The 20,531-nt window shown below is 42.3% G+C and overlaps 1 protein-coding gene across 4 annotated transcripts in view; it reads left to right on the forward strand.

Moving 5' to 3' along the window:
• Window positions 1-20,531, forward strand: part of ATP7B (ATPase copper transporting beta) — a 42,084-nt gene that overhangs the window by 311 nt on the left and 21,242 nt on the right. Inside the window, exons 1-3 of one of the 4 annotated variants that reach the window (XM_071738584.1) lie at window positions 5,536-5,721; window positions 16,442-17,669; window positions 19,225-19,461. In XM_071738584.1, the coding sequence (XP_071594685.1) occupies window positions 5,683-5,721; window positions 16,442-17,669; window positions 19,225-19,461 (1,504 nt within the window). In that variant the 5' untranslated portion in view covers window positions 5,536-5,682. Of the gene's footprint in view, window positions 1-5,535; window positions 5,722-9,993; window positions 10,053-10,077; window positions 10,549-16,441; window positions 17,670-19,224; window positions 19,462-20,531 lie in introns of those variants that run through there. The other 3 variants (XM_071738592.1, XM_071738567.1, XM_071738576.1) reach the window with 3 other exon arrangements.

Below are 20,531 nucleotides of genomic sequence, written 5' to 3' on the forward strand. Positions count from 1 at the left end.
GTTGCTAAATATAAGCTATTCTGTTAAATTTTTGTTTAAATGTCCTCTTTACTTTTCAGCTACGTGTTTCAGAGTATGGGTGCTTGCACCATGTATCTGAGCAAAAGCTGCCTTTTTGGGTTTTTTTTTTTCCACAGAAGCAATGAAGAGTTAAGCAGCTTGGGAGCTTGGGCATACACAGCATTTTTGGAGGAGCTCATATAAACCACATTTATTTATATCACCAGACAATTAAAAAAGGTTGAATCCATAGTTTTTTATTAACAGGGGATTATTTTCACACAAATTGTCCCAGTTGGGCAAGGACCATGTATGAAAACAAATCAGTTCCACTGCTGGACCTTAATCCCATAGACTGTGCCAGTGTTTTAACCTCCCATGGAATCTTATGTCAATTCTCCTAAACAGTCATCAGCAGGAAAAAAAAATCAAAATATCTGCCATTTTTTAGGGTGAGTGAAGGAAACATATTCAAGCAACTCAGAGCACAGGCAGAAGTTATTTGGCAAATGATGTAGGTCCACTAATAACATCATTGAACTTAAATATAACATTTAGACTCACCTTAAGTGTCAGCTTTTTCAGCTGGAAGACTGGGATCCTTGAGGGCCTGGGGACTATTTTTGAGTGCCTACTATAGCAGTCCCAAACCCTTCTTGGGTTTTTTGTCCCCTTGTGTTGTTGTTAATGTCTCTGTGGCTTCTGCACCTAATCAGGACATGAAGGATATCATGAGGGACCACTTCTTTCACAGTTGTACCTTAATGTCTGTTTAAATAAACTATGAAACTTCTCAGGAAGCTGAAAAACTTCAAAGTGTGGAATTTTTACTGAGGCACCTCCATCACCAAACTTGAGAGTTCTCATATTGAAAGAGAAACACCTTACACTAACGTGTTCAAGGTACTCATAGAATCATCATAGAATTGGCTGGGTTGGAAGGGACCTCAGAGATCATCAAGTCCAACCCTTGATCCACTACCGCTGCAGTTCCCAGCCCATGGCACTGAGTGCCACATCCAGTCTCTTTTTAAATATCTCCAGGGACGGAGAATCCACCACTTCCCTGGGCAGCCCGTTCCAATGTCTGATCACCCTCTCAGTAAAGAAATTCTTTCTAATGTCCAACCTAAACCTCCCCTGGCACAACTTGAGACCGTGCCCTCTTGTCTTGCTGAGAGTTGCCTGGGAAAAGAGACCAACCCCCACCTGCCTACAACCTCCTTTCAGGGAGTTGTAGAGAGTGATGAGGTCTCCTCTGAGCCTCCTCTTCTCCAGGCTGAACACCCCCAGCTCCCTCAGCCTCTCCTCATAGGATCTGTGCTCGAGTCCCTTCACCAGCCCAGTTGCCCTAATGTGTACATGTGTCTGTGTTTGCTTCTCTTTGCTTGTTTCAGGAAGCAGGGGAGAGTGGTATTTGGATGAAAATCCAGATTTTTGCACATGAAGCCAGAATGAGGCAGGATTTGCATTCTGTGCTCACGTCTGGCTCCTTGGCACTGATCGAGAGAGAGAAAGGAGCCAGAAACTGGCTGTGGAGCAGGATAGAAGGGAGTTACAATTATTGAGGGGACTGTTTGGCTAGTCCAGGCATGAGATGCAGACACTATGCCTCATCACCCCCTCTGACTTATTTCTATTCTGGGGATAAAAAAAGCTTGAAAGGGCCATGATTTTCCCATGGGGTAGATTCAATCACTAGGGGGTGAACTAGGGATGCTTAAAAGTGGCTCCCTACCACACTACCTTTTCTTTCCACAAGCAGAGGTACCAGGAGGGAATGATAAATGAACTGAGCCTGAATTTCCATGGATTAACGTCTCTGGTTCCCAGGAACTGGGGGGAGTTAAATTTCAGAAGGTTGCTCAGCAACTCAGATAGTTACCTTTGTTTATACTGAGCTGCAGAATACATTGGTTTTGGTTAAATTTGTCCTTGGTAGAAAAGTTCTTTGTCTTTGAGAAGACTGAGGTGAACTTTGGAAACTACTGGAATGTGGAGAGCTGAAATCCACCCTTCATTTCACTCTCAGAAAACTTCTTTGTGTTTTCTTTTTCTCACAACTGAAGGCTCCCAGGAACTCTTCCTTCAGGAGTCAAATGTCTCCAATTTCCTCTGTGTGCTCATGCAATAAACAAACACTATTTTTATAGCAAGTTTGAGTTGTGATGAGCCAGAAAACAGAAAACACCCTGAATAAGTGCCTCTGCATTTGAAAGCAGGATTTTAGCTGCTTATTTCAATCCAGGTGTTAAATATTTCATTTAAAAATACTTGTAAACAGAAAGAGGTTTACTCTCCCTTGGCATCTCCTTTAGATGTTTTTGAAGTATCTGTTTGTATGGAAGAAACTGCATAAAATTAGTGGCAGATTTTCCTGTGTTGACACTTTCATCCCTGACTGTTGCTATAGTTCTGACATTTCCACCTGAATTCCTCCCCATTGTATGTTGTAGGCACATTGTGTAATTGGGTGTGATAGGAAATTATTTTTAGGTACTCCAGCAGAAAAATAATAACAGCAAATATGTTTTAATCTTTCTTTTTTATTTCTTTGCTTACTTTCTATAAGTCTTTGCTGTGATTAAGTGTGGCTCCATCCAGGAAAGCTCCACATATTTTCATGGTCACCCAAAAGAATGTTTTGTCCACTGGCACCTTCCCTGCCTCTGGCTCTTGCTTGAGAGTTGATTGTAAATTCATGCAATATACTAGACCTGGACAGGGAAGTGCTGTAATAGTTCCTAGCCCTGAAGAGCAAATAAGTGACATGATTTTTTGGTAGAAAAATAAGTTAGCTGATCAGCAGCTCACAGATGTTACAGTTTAGACCTCTGGCAAGTGAGAACAGCAAATCCTCCACCCTGTGTGCCTGTAGTGTTCTCATCGGAGGTTTTCCTCCTCACTTTTTCCTTGCTGTGGCAGAGGGGCTTAGCCAGAGAACTGGCAGAGCTTCATCCATCTCCACATGGGGAAGAAAAACCTGCCTGAGGGCAGTGCTGTAGTTAGGGAAGCCCTTGCTCCTGACTGCTTGGACACTCCTGTCTCTTCACTCCCACCATGAGAACAGGGGTGCTGAGGTGAGCGAGCAGTGCCCTGGTTTGTTCACTCATGGGAGGGCAGCAGCCTTGTCCTGGCAGCATGTGGCAGAGCCCCCAAAGGGCAAGCAGCAGAGGAGGGGTGTGAAACTCCTTCCTGACAGCCCTGGGCTGGGGCTGAGCACCAGTGGCCATGGGGTCAGCTGAGATTCTACACTCTCTGCAAGGGTGAGATCACAGACGGGGCCTCAACATCCTCATGGCTTTTTCTACCCAGTAACTGCAACCAATCCACAGGGAAGAGGGGAAAAAAAGGGGTAAAAGAATGATGTAGAAAACAGAAACCCTTCTTCCCAGGTAGTATTTTTCGTGGAACACCAAGAAAACAGAGAGGACTTTGCTTGGGAACCTATGTTGGAGGGGCCCTGGTGCTGTTGTGAGGAGTGCTGCTTTTAATCTTAGGGATTTGGGTATTAATGGAAACTCCTTTCTGTCTGTATAGAAGTGGTTTCTGCTGGGATAAGATAACCAGAAACAACTGCTAAGAGAAAGAGAAGTTGGGCTTGCCTTTACATATCTATCCTGTCCTAACAAAGGCAGCATGTTGGGGTTTTAGTCAGGACACCTGTAATGCAAACACAAGGTGCTGATTGCCTTACTTGCTTGAAATGAAGGTGATTGTGGTGTATATAAAAGAAAGGGGATGAAATAACCTTTTACTTAGAGGCTAAGCAGTTTGGTTTGGGATTAAAGACTGGCCATAGAACCAGAAATACAGGTTTAAATCAGAATTGTGTTACTTTTGTGTGTGTGTGTGTGTGTGTGTGTGTGCATAATTTTTCTTCTTTTGCTTCTTCATGCTTTTCAAATACCATGTGCTTTGTGTTATTTACATAGTGTCAGGTGTCTCATCAAAGCTAAATCTCTCTGGCTGTCAAACATGACCACAAGAATTATGTGAAACAAGTGCTGGCAGGGAACTAACAATGAATCTAAATGGTGTGGACTCTACAACTGTGGACAGTTTAGAGGATATCTTTATTTATGGAGGTGACTGAAGACCCAGGCTTACATTCCTGATCCATATAGGGAAAAATCTAAATGCAGATTTGGTAGGGCATCTGTCAATATAGGGACTGCTACATATTTTGAAAGAAAAAACAAAAGAAATCAGTCTTCCCATTCACTTGAATCATGATTCAGAGACTTACCACTTTGTTTGTTCAAAACTAATGTGAAAGGAATTTTGAAAGCCCAAACAGATACTGGAGAATTAACAAAATCGACAAAATACCCCTGGAATTTACAACTTATTTCTAAATGTGGGTAGCAGGTGAAGGTGACAAAAGCTGTGATCTTTAACAGTGACTGATACAGTTCATAGGCACAGGTCTTTATATTTCCTCAAGTTAGCCTTTAAAAATAGATAGTTTCATAATAGCACTAATTCTCAAGATAGGACCTGGACAGTCTGGAGAGTTGGGCTGATTCCAACGGGATGAGGTTCAACACGGCCAAGTGCCGGGTCCTGCACTTTGGCCACAACAACCCCATGGGGAGCTCCAGGCTGGGCACAGAGTGGCTGAGAGCAGCCAGACAGAGAGGGACCTGGGAGTCTGGATTGACAGGAAGCTGAACATGAGCCAGCAGTGTGCCCAGGTGGCCAAGAAGGCCAATGGCATCCTGGCCTGGATCAGGAACAGCGTGGCCAGCAGGTCCAGGGAAGGGATTCTGCCCCTGTACTCAGCGCTGGTGAGGCCAAACCTTGAGTCCTGTGTCCAGTTCTGGGCCCCTCAGTTCAGGAAGGATATCGAGGTCCTGGAGCAGGTCCAAAGGAGGGCAACCAGGCTGGTGAAGGGACTGGAGCACAGATCCTATGAGGAGAGGCTGAGGGAGCTGGGGCTGTTCAGCCTGGAGAAGAGGAGGCTCAGGGGAGACCTCATCACTCTCTACAACTCCCTGAAAGGAGGGGGTAGCCAGGGGGGGGTTGGTCTCTTTTCCCAGACGACTTTCAACAAGACAAGAGGGCATGGTCTTAAGTTGTGTAGGTCCTTTTTCTACATATGGAATTCCAAAAAGCTTTTGCTCACATTTTACAACCCAAAACCAGCTCTGAGCAAGAGCAAAGCATAGACAATGTCAGAAAATCAAGTTAAACACAGAAATGAAAATACTGGTGTCCTTGTGGCACTGCCTGATGAGTTCTGCCAGCCTTCTCTACCTGTTGGCTCAATGAATATCACTGGAAAACTGGACTCCAATTAAATCATGCAGATTGCAATTGTTCTTTGCACTTAAACCCTGACCCAAAAGGTGTGCCTTTTCCTCTGGTAATATGATCAGCCTGGTAGTCTCCAGGCACATGGAAACGAATTCCAGCAGTGTAGATAGACAGATAAGAGAAATTATCATAACAAAGTCAACACTGCTAAAAGCAGACAAAGTACCAAGTCCACCCAATTTGCAATCATAGTAGAAGCTGGGGAATGGGAAAAAAACCCGCGTTTTGGGGCCCTGTTACAAAAGAGATACTTCGTTGAGCTTTGCTGGTTTACAGTAAACAAACCTTCTTTAAATATTTGGAGAAGACTGAGTTTGCTTCCTGAAAAAACTGAAGCCAAAATCTGAAGTGATTTGGTTTGAAATGAGGCCATCAACTTTTAAGAAATTTTATTCATGGCAGGTAGGAATTCAGTTCCTTGTATTTCTGACTTATGTACAGTTTCCTTTTTTCTTATAGTATGAGATACAATTTCTTACGATCATGCTTCTTGATTTGTTGAAAGAAATATGTGTGCTATTCACACTATAGAAACTCTTGTGTATCTGGTGGCTGCCAGTTTCTTAGGACTGTAGCCAAGAGCTATCTTTCTGATTTCATGGCTCAAAACTAAGAGCAAAATCATGGAGCTGAAAAGGGAGTTTGGTTGCCTCTTCACTGCTAAAAATCTATGACTTTTTTTTTTTTTTTTTTCTGTAATAAGCAAGTCAGTAAGTTTGGAGAAGTCAAGGACACAGTTACATACCAGGAATCTGACCAAGCTTCTGCTGAACTTTCAGCTGCAACCGATTGAGCTGATGGGGAAATGTGAGGCTTGTGTTGTGCAGTAGGACTGAAAAGTGATAGCTGAGCAAGCATAGGGATTTGCTTGAGGAAGAATACCTTTACTAACTACTTATTTTGGCTTAGAGAGGACACTGACAGAGGAGAATTAGTTGTTTCACACAAGGGATGGGTATTTCACAGGTTTCTCCCGAAGTGTTATTAAAAGCTTGCTGATAACTATGAGTTACTAGAGCTGTTGTTTGGAAAGTTACTAAGAGCTTTGTAATACTTTGCTTCCCCTCCCTACCACCTTTTTTTATTTTTTCTAATTTTTTTTAAAACTCCAGTTTCTTCAGTTGCATTATACATGTAGACAACAGCCAACTTTATCCTGGTCTCCTAACTCTGTCCAACTTACCTCTTCAAAGGCAGACTGGATTTCTAGACTGATGTATTAATATAATAAATCTCTCTTTGCTGTGACATGATATGCATCTATCTGAACGGGTTCCTCTTGTCTGTCAGATTAAGGCAATATGACCCTGTTGCCTCCAGGCTCACATTTTTTTTCCTTGAGCCCAATTGTCTCATCTTTCAAGGCATTGTTAAGACTATTTTACTTTATTGTAAAGACTATTTTATTTGGGCAAGGAGCCAGAGGGATTAGATGGAGGCCAGAAAATCCTATAAAGCCAGGGATGGATGCAACCAGGAGACATAGCTTACCTGAAAACCATATTGTTCTTGCATGTTATATATGTTTCATATTTTCTGAAAATAGCAGGTAATATCTAGGGGAACACTTGTGTTTGACCAGCTCTCAAGGCGTTAAGTCAAAGGGATTTAATTTTCTTGGGATGCTCTGTATTTTCTGGCATGAAAATGAAAACACCTCTGCCTGACACTAGTAGAGAGCTGAGAAGGCAGCGGGCATATTTTCTGTTTGCCATCTAAATCTTATGCTGCCAAACATGAATAATTCTTCCTGGCCAAACTCCTAAACCATGCAAAATCTAGCCTGGAACTGGGTAATGATGCTGTTGTAGGACAAGACAACACTGACTTTCTTATTTCAGCCTTAACTAAAATGCTCATCCCCAATTCACACCTAACAGAATTAACATCTGCTCTAAAGGGGCAATTAATTGGGCCAGAATGGAGAAAATGAGAAACCAGGAGCTGTCTGTTGGAGTCCAGCAGAAGGTAATGGCAGTGCTTAACTCCAAGAAGCTGCCTCATTGCCACCCTTGAGAAGCCAACATCTTTTATGAGAGTTGTGGAGTGGTTGGGATGGGACAGGACCCAGGAGCTTTCAGTCTGGTGTATTAAGATAAATGGAAATCTTTTTGTTTTTCAAGATGCTCAGTGGTTTCTGCTTTGCAGATGGGACATTTGCTCCATGAGCTGCTCCTCACTCAGCTGCACAGGGTTCATTTGCCCTTGCCATAAAGCTTTACTTGAGTCTGCAGCTAGTTTGGGCATTTTTAATCATCTGGACTAGTCAAAATATATTTTATGCCCCTTTCCTCTGAAGAGTATAGTATGTTTTTTTCCCAGCCAAATAATTCTTTTTAATGTGGGTAAATATCTTACAAATTTAACATGTTCAAAGCACAACCATGTGTGTTTCTTCCCTACCTCCAAATCAGTTTTCATGACTCCGACAAAGGGAAAAGACTATGGGGCATAAAATAAGAACTTGTATTCACTGCTTTTAGAAACAAACAGATTTTTACCTCTGAGTTGCTCAGAAGCTGGGGGCAAAATATGGTGATTGAGGAGAATTGAAGATAAGGTACTTATTAAACATCTCTTCATTCTGTCAGCTTAAGTTGAGCTTTGCTTGTGAACCTGAAATGAAGAATCAACAAAGCAACAACTTGTTTTTACAGTGTGTTTCAACATATAATTTAATGAATATGAGGTACTTGTAGAAACCTGCTGCGTAGGGTTTGGGTTATTTTTAATATCAAAGATGCTGTCTGAGATGAGTGTACAAAGTGTGTACTTTAGAGATGGCCAGAAACTGGAATTTCTGTTTCCTAGGACGTTCTAGAATTTGAACTTTCCAGTAATTGGAATTAGGATGCAGAGCTGAATTTCAGAATATCTTTTATTTGGGATTAGAGAAATGTTTTGCTTTAGAAAGAGCAGATTTTAAATATGTATGTATCTTTAGTATGAAGGTATAGCACTAAAATTTAAAGACATTGTAAGAAAATTATATATATTCACATTAGTCAAATTGTGTGATTTTCAATTGCTTGTTTCAAAACCTGTTAAATTACTAACTCCTGAAAAGATTTCACCTTTATCACAGTTTTCTTTTTTCAGAAAAGTGTTCCAGCTGAATCCAGGTGTGTTTTTAATCAGTTTCTTTGATAAGTACAGAACACTTATGCTTTACTCTTTGTAGTAATACTCTTTAGGAGGGTCGTTTCTCAAAATCTTTTAAAAATAACTCTCTAAAGAAGTTTAACATTATTGCTGAACTTGTACATGAAGACAAAAGAAATAGTATGAAATCATATGTATGAAATAGTGCTACAACAACATTTTAAATTTCCCTTCATTGGCAGAAAACATCGTTTTTCCAAAGCTGGTTCTTAGCTCTGAAATGGAGTCAAGAACTGGATGGATGTGAGCAGAGTGGAGGATTCATCTTTGTGGGGAAGTTATGACAGGAAGACAAGGCAGGATGCTAATGTCCTGCATGGTGACTTTCTGGACCACAGTCTGTGTGGGAAGGGTGTGAGGGATGTGCCTCTGCTTTTGGGAGGAAAAAGAATCTGAATTTGTCCTGCCAGACATGTGGAGTGTCATCTCTTTCCTCAGGTTTTCATGGAGTGACAGAGATGGAATTTTGACCATGTGTGCTAATGTCTGCATAGGAGTAAATCTGGGAACTTTTTCCAACAAGTCCAAGAGATGCTAATTAAATATAAACCAATTATTTTAAGGCTTGCATGTTCAATGAGGTGACTGCATAACCAGGGAGCTGTCAATTGATGACACATCAGCTATGTAACATGAATTCCCTGCATGGCCATCCTCCTTCAGGGGTGTCTTCACAAGTGGAACTGCACTACCATGGGATTAGGGAACCAGAAATCCCACTCACCAAGGTAGCACCGTGCTGTGAATTTGCTGCAGGCAATCTCAGAGAAAGATCATAGAATCATAGAATTGGCTGGGTTGGAAGGGACCTCAGAGATCATCAAGTCCAACCCTTGATCCACTCCCGCTGCAGTTCCCAGCCCATGGCACTGAGTGCCACATCCAGTCTCTTTTTAAATATCTCCAGGGACGGAGAATCCACCACTTCCCTGGGCAGCCCATTCCAATGTCTGATCACCCTCTCGGTAAAAAGACACTCAGGCGTGGCTCAAGGCAGTTCTAGTGGTGCTACCTGGCTTACTTATGGCTAGATTAGATGTTCTTGTTGTTGTACAGATTTAAAGGGAACTGTATTTGTCAAAGGGAAAATATATTTTTTTCTCCTTTATTTGCTGTCGCTAATTGCTGGTTCAACTTCGTTTGGCTTTTATGGTAAAGCACACTGATGGCAAAGAGGCACATTTTAAAAAATTGTAAACATTTGCCTCAATCAAAAAGTAAAAAATACCCCCTCTTGAAACAATGAATGTTCTTATGCCCTAAATGAGCAGAAGTCCTTCGGTCTAGGAACCTAATGATACAATCAATCATAGAGGTGTTTTCAAGGTTAGAAGGGGCCGCATTTTACCCAAGAAAACCCCGGTCACTTCACCGAGGAAGGAAAGGGGATAGCACTGCCCTTTGTAGGAGCTGTGATTACGCACATGGCCACCAGGAGCTAAAGCCTCCCGGGATGAGTTAATTGTGCCGTGGCTTGGCTGCTGCCCTCCCGGGTCATGTTTGTTCGAGGCAGCTTTGGCTGAGCCCCCGCAACGCCGTGCGCAAATCTCCGCGGTGCTGAATGCAGCTGGGTGAGCAGCAGGGGTGCCAATGGGTGGGAAGGGTTTAAACTGGCAGGGAGAGCAGGTAGCCGGGTGCAGAGAGCAGTGTACACAGGGATCACAGGTTGCAGCTGGGATTTGGTGGGGAATGGCTGATGAGCACCTTGGGTAAATGGGCAGAACTCTCCAAGCTGCAAGAAGAGTGTGGGGGTGATAAGGCACCAAGTAACTTCTCTGAGAAAGCTCTCCTTGGGTGATATTTAAGACTGGAATGATAATGGAGAGAAAACTGGACAATAAAATGAAAAGGAAAGTGTCCTGCTTAGCTACTTTAAACAACAAAAACATAACCCTGGTGTCTATTCGTAAGCAGCAGGCAGCTCATGATGTGCCTGAACTACTGATTATTGGTGAAAAGTCCAAGGCAGAATCTCCGGTAAAAGCAACCAGTAACTCACAGAAAGAAGAGAAACTTTTGCAGAGTTACTCCATGGGAATGCCAGAAGTCAATGCAGTTGAAAGACAGGTCAGTGAGCTGGTGTGTGTTTGTGTGTTGCTGAGGGAAGAGGTTTTTCTGAACTGGAGAACTTAAAGAATGTTGGATGCGGGCTGTATATTAAATGAGCTTAAACCTTCTTTGCCTGAATTGTCTCAACCCCAAGCATGTACGGCTGCCCTGTAATAAGCACCACACCAATGAGAGGTCCTCTGGAGATCCTCTGAAAGGAATTTTTGAAAGCAGGAGTTAAAGATGAGTTATGCTGTAGTAACTAATGAGCATGTTTTCAGCTCCACCTCTAATAATATAGAGTGGTGATTCTTAGTAAGGAAACAGTAGTATTTTTCCTTTTGACCTGCAATTGCATGAGCAGCTTGACAGCAGTTTGTACCAGGTTATTCTCTGGAAGTTAGCTGTATTATTCTCAGAAATACTCAGAAAAAATATTCTGAGAAAATATCGGAATACTGAGAAATACTCAGAAATATCTCTGGATTATTCTCAGAAATTGCAGAAACATTAAAATGCCCTAATTGTAGGTAAGTAGTTTATTTATAACTACTCAGTGGATGCTAGTGAAAGTTCTTGATGTCTGTGGCATTTTTGGAGATTAATTGTTGTGGAAAAGACGCTAGGAAAGATCAGTGCTGTTAAAAACATGATGAGATTTATTATCTTAAAAAAGAGTTTTTGCAATGTAAATATGTGCAAATTATAGTAATATAGTTTGGATCAGTGGATTTTATAAATATTTAAGGAAAAATAAACTCTCAGAACAAATTTTGTGTCATTTTAGACTGTGTATGCTTAGAGTGGCTTAAGTAATTAATGTCAGACAGGAATGAAAATAAGAGCCAGAACAGACCAAATATGCCTGAAACCTTTTTCTGCCTTAAGTTACTTCTTACATTATGTTTCCTAGAAAACAATTATGACATAAATGACTTTGTTCTCCCAGTGGATCTCTTTTCTCTGCTCAGTTCACCAGAATATACACATTGCTTGTACTGGAGCCACAAAAAACATAATGAAGTGTTTCACTTTGTTTTAATTCTAAATTAGAAACAATCCATTTACAACAAGGCTTTCCCCTTTCCCACTTAAAGTGTTGTTTACAGCCCTCCCTTTAATTTACAAGTGCCTGTTAAGATCAGTAAGGTTTGCCCGGTACAGTGTAGGTTTTGTTTCGGAATGACTATCTGCAAATGCCTAAATCTTTCCCCATCATCTGTACTGCTGAAGAAACCTGCTCCCAAATGGGAAATAGCAGTCCCCTGGCAGAAGCATTAGGACAACTAATGTAGGATTTTTAAAAGGAAAGCACCACAGAGACTGCTTTAAAGTAGTATTTTCCTTGAAGCTTTATATCCAGGTGGAGAGGGTAGTTTCCCCCTCATTTTAAGACTCAGAAACTGTTTGAAAATTAACACAGTTACAAGTACTTACTGAACACGGTTGCTACTGACACTTTTTAATCTTTGCTAAGCTTGCCGGAAGAAGGAAGAACAACAAGTTAAGATCTAATATGTTTTTAAAATATGCTCTTAGCAAGATGGATGAACAAGTTGTACTGAAATTTGTTGAGGTGGAGGAGGGCTTAATTTCTGCTCACTCAAAAGTGCTGCTGTTATAGGCACAACATTGAAAACTTGGGACCTTTGATGTTCCTGAGGCTGCTTTGTCCTCTTTATGTATTCTACTGGCTGCCTATAATAAACTGGGCAGTACATCTGAAGTATTTAATTAAGAGTGTGGCTTCTCAGTTGTCTGTTACTGCCTGCCTGCATCCAAAGCCATGAATCAGTGGGTTGGGAGAGAAGAGCAGGAAGGGTAAAACATTGACAGAGATAAGGGAGCTCTTTGGCACTTGGGTGCTTGAAGGTGAGAGGGCAGCAGCTGCTTTCAGCCTGGGGTGGAGGTTGTAGGGTGAAGAGCAGCCCCAAATCTCTGGAGATACTGGGTGGGAGGTTCAGTGAGGTCCAGCACCTCTAGAGAGGCAGATGCAGAGGGGGAGGCACTGAATGGGCCAGCCCCTATTTCCTGGCCAGCTGCCTGCCTGGCATTGCAGTGAAGAAGCTGGTGCTTGAATTTTAAGATGTGAAAATTGTCATCCCTGCCATCCAGGCAAAAGGAGGGAGGGCATTGCCATTCCTGGGGAGAGAGCTTCGACAGAGCACCAGGGAAAAGCAGCAGCCATGTGGGATCTGGGTGTGGTTGATGCTCTGGGAGCTGGGGAGTGTGCCTGGTACAGGCTCAGCATTGTGCTGCAGAGGACAAGAGGGCTACAGGGATTTTTGAGTTGTCTGCATCTCTTGGGAATGGGAAGGGAGGAAGAGAAGGATGGCTTTCCCAGTGACAAGCCACCTCACAAAGTGTTCAGAGATCACAGGGGTGGAGGCAGTATGGGACCCAGCCAGGAGCAACTGATGTCTGGGACATAGGGCCTGAGAGGGCAGAATCCTTTTTGAGTTCACAGCCATGAGGCTGCACCTGTTGTCAGGACACCACTCACCAAGTCTCCATATACAAAGGTCTCTCCCAGTGCTAAGGTTTCTTCTTTGGTTTTGTGTTGTTTTTTTTCTCAGCTCAGTTAATTTTCTCATATTTATTCTGTATATCCTCACTGCTGTGTTAAACTGTCAGCTGTTGCACATCTGAATGGGAGTACTAAAAAGAAATATCCCCTTCTGAGGAACACAGTGCCTCTGAGGGCAGCCCTTGATGGGACAGTATTGTCCCACCAGCTGCACAGGCCAAGCTCAACAAGCATTTTTCCCACCCAGCCAGCAACCAAGCCCTGGATGCTGGGAACACCAAGAGCTCCGTGCCAAGCTGAGGCTCAAGGCTTGATGCTCCAAACCCAGCAGTGCCTCTCTCCCCAGCTCCCCCTCCACACTTTCCCAAAAAGTTAGTCCAGCCCCAGGGCATATTCCTGGTGGATGATCTCCTTCCTGCTGGCTGGAGGCAACCAGGATGGGGAGCAGGATCCTCTTCCTCTTCCTGCTCTCCTCAAGCTTTGCTTTGCCCCAGAGCAGGCATGAGAGCTCCATCTCCTGTCTAGGACACAAGGGTTGTTCTTTCTTCAGCTAGGCTTGCTCTGAAATACTGGGAGCTGGGCTTCAGATGCTGTGCTCACTCCTGAACATCATCAGTTTCAGTTGCTACTCGTCTTGGATCCAGTTCAGAGCTGTCTCCTGTAGATGCAAATATTTTCTACCCAGCTCTGGCACTTCCATTAAAGCTTTCTCCAACCACTGATGCTTCAGTTTTAAGGGTTTTCTTAATTTTCTTTGGCATTGTTTTCTGTATTGTTCAAGTGAGCCTCACAACACTGCTTTCTGTAGGGATTCTTAGCTCTCAGAGTACAGCTTTGCTCTGCTCTGCATTTTCAGTCGCAACTTCTACACACAAAGCAAGAGAGGGAAAAATTGTCATAATTTCATTGTTTTATTATTCACATATTTTTTTTGCATAGTCACTGAAAACACATACAGAAAACTGGTAGAACAAACATATTTGGTGTACCTCTTAAAAGTAAGAAGCCTCATTTGGTGTGAGAGACAAAACAGTAATTGTGGCCAGTTCTTTCACACCTCTATGTGGATGTAGTCAGATGAATTTTCATTATTTCATTGACTTGGCAGAAACAAGCAGGAAGGGCAATGCCTGGGAATCCCGTGCACCATTTTTGGGGCATTTTTTTCAGGTGACTGTGTCCCTGATCCTCTTGCAGATGGTGTCTGAATTACCATACAGCCTCACAAATGCTATTATATTGTGTGGTGTTAGCTGGGATCAGGAAACTCTCTTCTGAGACCTAGCATGTGCCTGAGAAAAACTCTGGGCATGTCTCTGCATGCCTCATCTTTGTATCCTTACATGAACCTGCTGTTGTTTTCCTCTCATCTAGTGTAGGAATGACCCTTCTTGCAAATATGCACATAGCTGTATTTGTGGCCTTTTTTTTTTTTTTTTTTTTTAGTTATCATTTTTAAGCTGTTAAACAATACTAAAGGCTTTGTAAACAATGTATTTGAATTTTGAGCCCGTGCACATTTATAGTTTTGGGGAGGAGATTCCTCAGTGATTTGACGTTTGTGGTTTGCTGATGGTTTTTGTTGTTTTTAAAGGGAAATAAACCTTTTTTATTTATAAATCCACATCCCCTTTCTATTCTTTCCTTGTAATTTAAAAATCTTTGTGCACGGATTTTTGTCCTACAGCCTGTAAGTATCTGGTCCAGTCAAGTAAAAAACAAAATATTTTTGCCAATTCCTCTGAATGTTGGGATAGCTTTTAATAAAAATACAAAGTACCAGTCAAGTTTTGATGTTTCTGTGGCTTACAATGCATTGAAATAGTAGAACCAGTCCTTGTTTTTATGTTTTTCAAAAGTTTGGAGGATGAGGAATACTCTTTAACCTTTTTAGTCTTTTTATACATTTAATTTGAATTGTTTTCATATAATGGGATACCTATGAAAATGGAGATGGTTGGTGACCACGGGGGTGGAGAGAATGCAGTGGAGTACATCAAGGCCTGTGGTAGTTCCTGGGTTTCATCTTCAAGTGGCTGCCAAAAACAAGGTGTAGGGGAGCAGGGGAGCAGAGGATTTTCATCTCTCCTGTCCCTCATGCTCTGTTTTGCCAAAGGATGCAGAATGCAAATGCCTTCATCCTACAAGCCAAAGTAAACATCGAGGGTGAGTTCCTGTAACTCACACAAGGATTTTTGCTTTGCTGTGTTTTTGTGATAAGAGGAGCTGTGAACCACTGTGAGCAAAGTGTCCTTGTGGGGCTGGGGAGAGGAGATTAGGGGAGAGAAGACAAGGAACAAGAATTAAAGTAACATTTCTCAAGGTAGACTTCACAATAAATACATGTTTGAATTTAAGCAGCATTTGAGATGTGATGGGTGAGAGACTGTTTTCATTTTCTGATGGTCTTCTTTCCATGTACAAGCCCATGGTGTTGTTCTAAACTGTGGGGAGGCACAAATAGGAGGAATAAGCATGTGGTTGTCTTTGTGTGCTCTTGAACAGAGAGCCACATTTGCAAGGAGGTCCAATTAGCTGTTACTGTTTTGTTTTGAAGGGACAGGCTGGCTGCACCTTTCCATTCATGTTGGGGATTTCAGTAACTTATGGAAAAAAGAGTGCAAGGAGAGGGGTAGGTGTCTTGGGTGCTGCAAGGCCTGTGGGAGGAGAAGGTAAGGGAGAAGGATGTTTTGCCTAAAATATTTCCATGGCTCTTCATCCTCAGCATGCCCAGGGTGTAGCCTTGAGGCCAAGTGGTGAGGGAGGGAGCACAGTGGGAGAGCTTAGGTTTGGGATAGCAAGAGGCTGCAACGTAATGCTGAAAAGTTGAACTTGCTTGTTCCTCCTCCTGTTCTAATAAATACAGGATGGAGAAGGATGAAAGCAAATTTCTTGTGTTAAATGTTTGCTGGTTTTGTCATGAGCCCCGACCTCATTATTCCCAAGCTGTCTAAGCGTGAAACAAAATCAAGTTAATGAATTTTGAATACTGCATCAAATGAACTGGATGCAATCTGGTGTTAATAAGCAGCCTAAATACTTCTTATCCGCTCTGTGTTACGAGGAGGGAGTTTCCTTGGTGGCGGTAGGAACAAGTTTTGTAGTACTGAGCCTGAGCCAGTGGCCCCTTTTCCAGCCCCTCTCTGCAGTAACACCCAGCATCAGGTGCTTTAGTGAATGCTGGAGAGCAGAATGGCTTTGCAGGCAAGAGAATATGCTTGGAGTAGCTTGCTGCCTTAAATCAGCGTAAATTAATGTTTGAAGCATTTTGGTCATACAGACTGACTTGAGAGGACTATTAGTATGTACCTGAGGGCACATGCAAATATTGCTGCTTTTACAGGACTAAAGATCCATGCATTTTATTTTTCTCTTGCTCCTTAGGCTTTGTCCAACACTGATTCTCCTCCTGGCTGTGAGCTGGAGCCTACAATGAAACACAGTTTTGCTTTTGACAACATGGGCTACGAGGAGAGCTTTGAAACTCTGCCCTCTCCATCTTCCCAGGAACACACCCTGACAGTCAGGATCGTGGGAATGACTTGCCAGTCATGTGTGCAGTCAATAGAAAGCCGAATTTCCAAGGTGGAAGGCATTGTGAGCATTAAAGTCTCCCTTGAAAGAAACAACGCTATAATTAAGTATCTGCAGTCAGAAATAAGTCCTGAACAGATTTGCCAGGAAATTCAGGACATGGGCTTTGATGCCAACATAGCAGAAGAGAGGTTGACTACAGAGACTCTAAATTCATCATGCTTGAGAGAAGCAATAGTTAAACTTCGAGTAGAAGGCATGACTTGCCAGTCCTGTGCCACCAACATTGAAGGAAAGATAAGGAAACTTCATGGTGTGGCAAAAATCAAGGTGTCACTTGGTAACCAGGAAGCAATTATTGCTTACTACCCTTACATCATTCAGCCTGATGACCTCAAGAGCCATATTGGTAACCTGGGGTACAACTGCACCATTAAAAGTAAATCAGCCCCTTTGAAGTTGGGTGTCCTTGACCTCGAGCGCTTGCAGAATGCAAACCCCAAGGAGACAGCAGCAAGTCTGAAGAGTGATGGGATGGATCCACTCCTTGCCAAGATGAGTGGCATGGCTACAGTGTCTGTACAGATAGAAGGCATGCACTGCAAGTCCTGTGTCAGAAACATTGAGGGAAATATATCCAATCTTCCTGGCATACAGAGTATTAAAGTGTCTTTGGAGTGTAAATGTGCTGTGGTACAGTATTACCCAAATGTAATTACCCTGCCAGCTTTGCAGCAAGCTATTGAATCTCTGCCACCTGGGAACTTTAAAGTATTCCTCCATAATGGGTCAGAAGCAAATAAAGGAGCATCTCCATCCCCTGCTTTGCTATGTGATCTCTTCAGAGAGCCACTGCAAGACACAACAAGCAGAGCTGTTATAAAGATTGATGGTATGACCTGCAATTCTTGTGTACAGTCCATAGAAGGGACCATATCACAGAGACAAGGAGTGCAACATATAGCAGTTTCTCTAGCTGACAGAATTGGGACCATACATTATGATCCAGTTGTTACTAATGGAGAAGAATTAAGAGCTGCCATAGAAGACATGGGGTTTGATGCTTCTGTGCTGACAGGTAACTGGTTTGTTTTTTTCTTCTGTGGGTAGCATGCCAGGCTGGGCAATGTGACACCTGTGTTGAGGCTCTCTTCTGGAGAGAAACTCTTAAAACATCACATTGGCATTGTCTTTTCTAAGGGACTGACCTTATCTGACCTCACTTATCAAGGGAGTGAATGAAGCACTTGGCCTGTGAAGCACCTTATTTCAGCCCTTGTTAACTGCACTGGTGGGTGGAAGAGTTATCTCATGAAACCAAAATGTTTAGAAGTTAGTACAGGGTCTTTCAAATAGCTGATCCCCTTACCTATTGAATTAGGTTTCCTTGTATATCTACAGGCTGCTGTCAGTAAATCTATCAATTCAAACATTTTAATTTATGTTCTGAATTTATGTACTAAACCCCCACAAACTTAATGAAATATCTTTCATTTTAAATCACTTTTTGCATAGCTAAAGCATATTTTTAGTGTCCTAATCCTTTGACCTTCATTTCTTGAGAATTTTTACTAACCCTACTTCACTATGCCTTACTTTAAGTGAGGCAAGTGGCAAGATATAGGCAAGATGTGGTGGGAGTAGGTGCTTTTACATGTCAGCAGCAGTATGTACATTTTGTGCATGTGCCCAGTGTTTAAGAAGTTGCTGTGGTGCACAATCTCCTCCAGTGGATTTCAAATACAGCAGTATTTATCTGCTGCATTTCAGCAGATTTGCTTTGAGATACTGATGTATTTTACCTGCAATGAATTAGTGTGATCACAATAGACAACATCCTATTAACATTCCTCATGGATCCAATCCCTCTGGATCTGTGGAACTGCTGCAGAAGAGGAGGAGCCTGTATGTGGTGCTTAGTGATGATATCTGGTTTATAATTTGTTGGTAGGAGACCTCTCAATCCATCTGTGGAAAAGGAGGGGAGGGTCTCCTGTGTTTAACGTGTTCAGAAGCAACTCTTGCTCTTTTACACAAAATTCTGCCAAAGGGAGGCATTTTGTGAATGTTGGGTGTCTGTTCAGTATCTGATAAAGAATAAAAATGTTTGCAAGAGGCCTGTATGTGTGGAGGTCTTCTGGGTGCTGCAAATCCTTTCACTGCTCATTTTGCAGCACTTGCAGTATAATTAATGTGCCATAATGAGAAACCTGTTGAGAAACTTGTCCTTTTCCTTGTGTGAGATGAAGTGCTGAGTCCTGCAGAGCTGACAAGGACAGAATGGATATGGCTGGACTGTGTTATATGTGCTGGATAAGGACCCTCTAAATACCAATGTATCTTTTGTTGAGCAGAGGTAGCTGTCAAGTCTAGGCATTGAAATTTGAGGGAATCATTTGCCATCTGAAAGTGGAAAACCAGCTCTGTAGAGTTAAATGGAGGTGGTATTTGTGAGTGGATATTTTTACAAGCATAGTAACAATCTACATTATTTCTGTGAAGAGACCAAGATTACCACCTCACTTTTCAAACAGCTAAGAGGCTCTGCATGATGGATGAATGTGTCCTGTTTTATGTCATCCAATTACACTGTAAATAGTGTTGGTTCAGTTTTCATTGTGTGCTTATTCAAGATACAGCCACAGGAGAACACAGACACCAGCCTGATGCCAGCAGTGCTGCCGGGCAGCTTCGACCTCCAGAGCCTCCTCGCCCAGGCTGTGTCTCAGCTGCTCCTCCAGACAGTTCTCCCCTCGATGAGCCAAACCAGCCCAGTGGAGCTACAGCTGAGAAGTGTTTTTTACAAATCACAGGCATGACCTGTGCATCGTGTGTGTCTACCATTGAAAGGAATTTGCAGAAGGAAGACGGTAATAAATTTAAGATTCCTATAATGAGTCTGTAAGGGACTACAGATTAGTAGAACACAGGGTGTTCTGTGTGTTTAACAGCCAGAGGCATCTGGAAGATTAAATAGACTGCTCTTTTTTTAGTGCTGATATAACTTCATCACTGTTTAACTATTCTTCTGCTCTGACGGACAAACTCAATGGACGTCCTTGTAGCAGTAAGTTGTTGTATGTGATCAAAATTTCAAACCAGGCTCAAGGCAAGAAACAGATAAATGGTTCTTATTCAGTTTTCAGATCCTTATTTCTTTACAGAGCAATCTGTCTCTTCCAGAGCTGTTGAGAGGTCTGATAAATTTGTGATGGGAAACTTGCCCTTCAGGCACATTTGCACAAGGAAGTACAAACAAATGTGTGGCTTCAGTGCCTGGGTAATTATATTAACTTAGGGACAGCAAAGCTTATTAGGTTAGAAGTCTGCAGACTGGAGGTGCCTTTCCTTTGCCCATACAGAAGATGAAGAGATGAGCCTCAGCAATGTGACTTAATTTGTGTAGGAATGCCTTTGGAGGGTTTTGTTTATTGGTTCCTGTGCCCCTGGTCTCACAGTGATGGTCTCACTGCCTTGATTTAAAAATCCAAGAAACCACTGGTTATTCAGAACAATGTTTTTCTGCCTGTGATTTTCTGTGTTGTTTTTTTTTTCAATTCTAAATGTAGATCTATGTGATTTTATTTATTTAATAATAATAATAATAAATACAAAGGGAAAAGCAAGAATTAAAAAAGTCCTAGCATTGTGTTGTGGGGCTTGTTTAAGGCTTTCCAAACAAGATAGTCCAGGGTAGAGCTTGCAGCAATGACTACAAAGATTGCTTCTGAACATCCTCTTTCTTTCATTCCATCATAGGAAAATTCACTTCTGTCCCTGTGTAACTCATACAGTTCCTCTCATTGCTAAAGGAACAGCAGTGGAGCTGGATCTCAGTAAAAACTTTCCTGTTGTGGTGAGGGAACAACACAGGAAGGAGGCAGAGAGAAGTCATTAGACATATAACATCTCTAAGTTGTTACAGCCCTCACTGACAATC

The sequence above is a fragment of the Heliangelus exortis genome, chromosome 1 (genome assembly GCF_036169615.1).
Source record: "Heliangelus exortis chromosome 1, bHelExo1.hap1, whole genome shotgun sequence".
NCBI lineage: Eukaryota > Metazoa > Chordata > Aves > Apodiformes > Trochilidae > Heliangelus > Heliangelus exortis.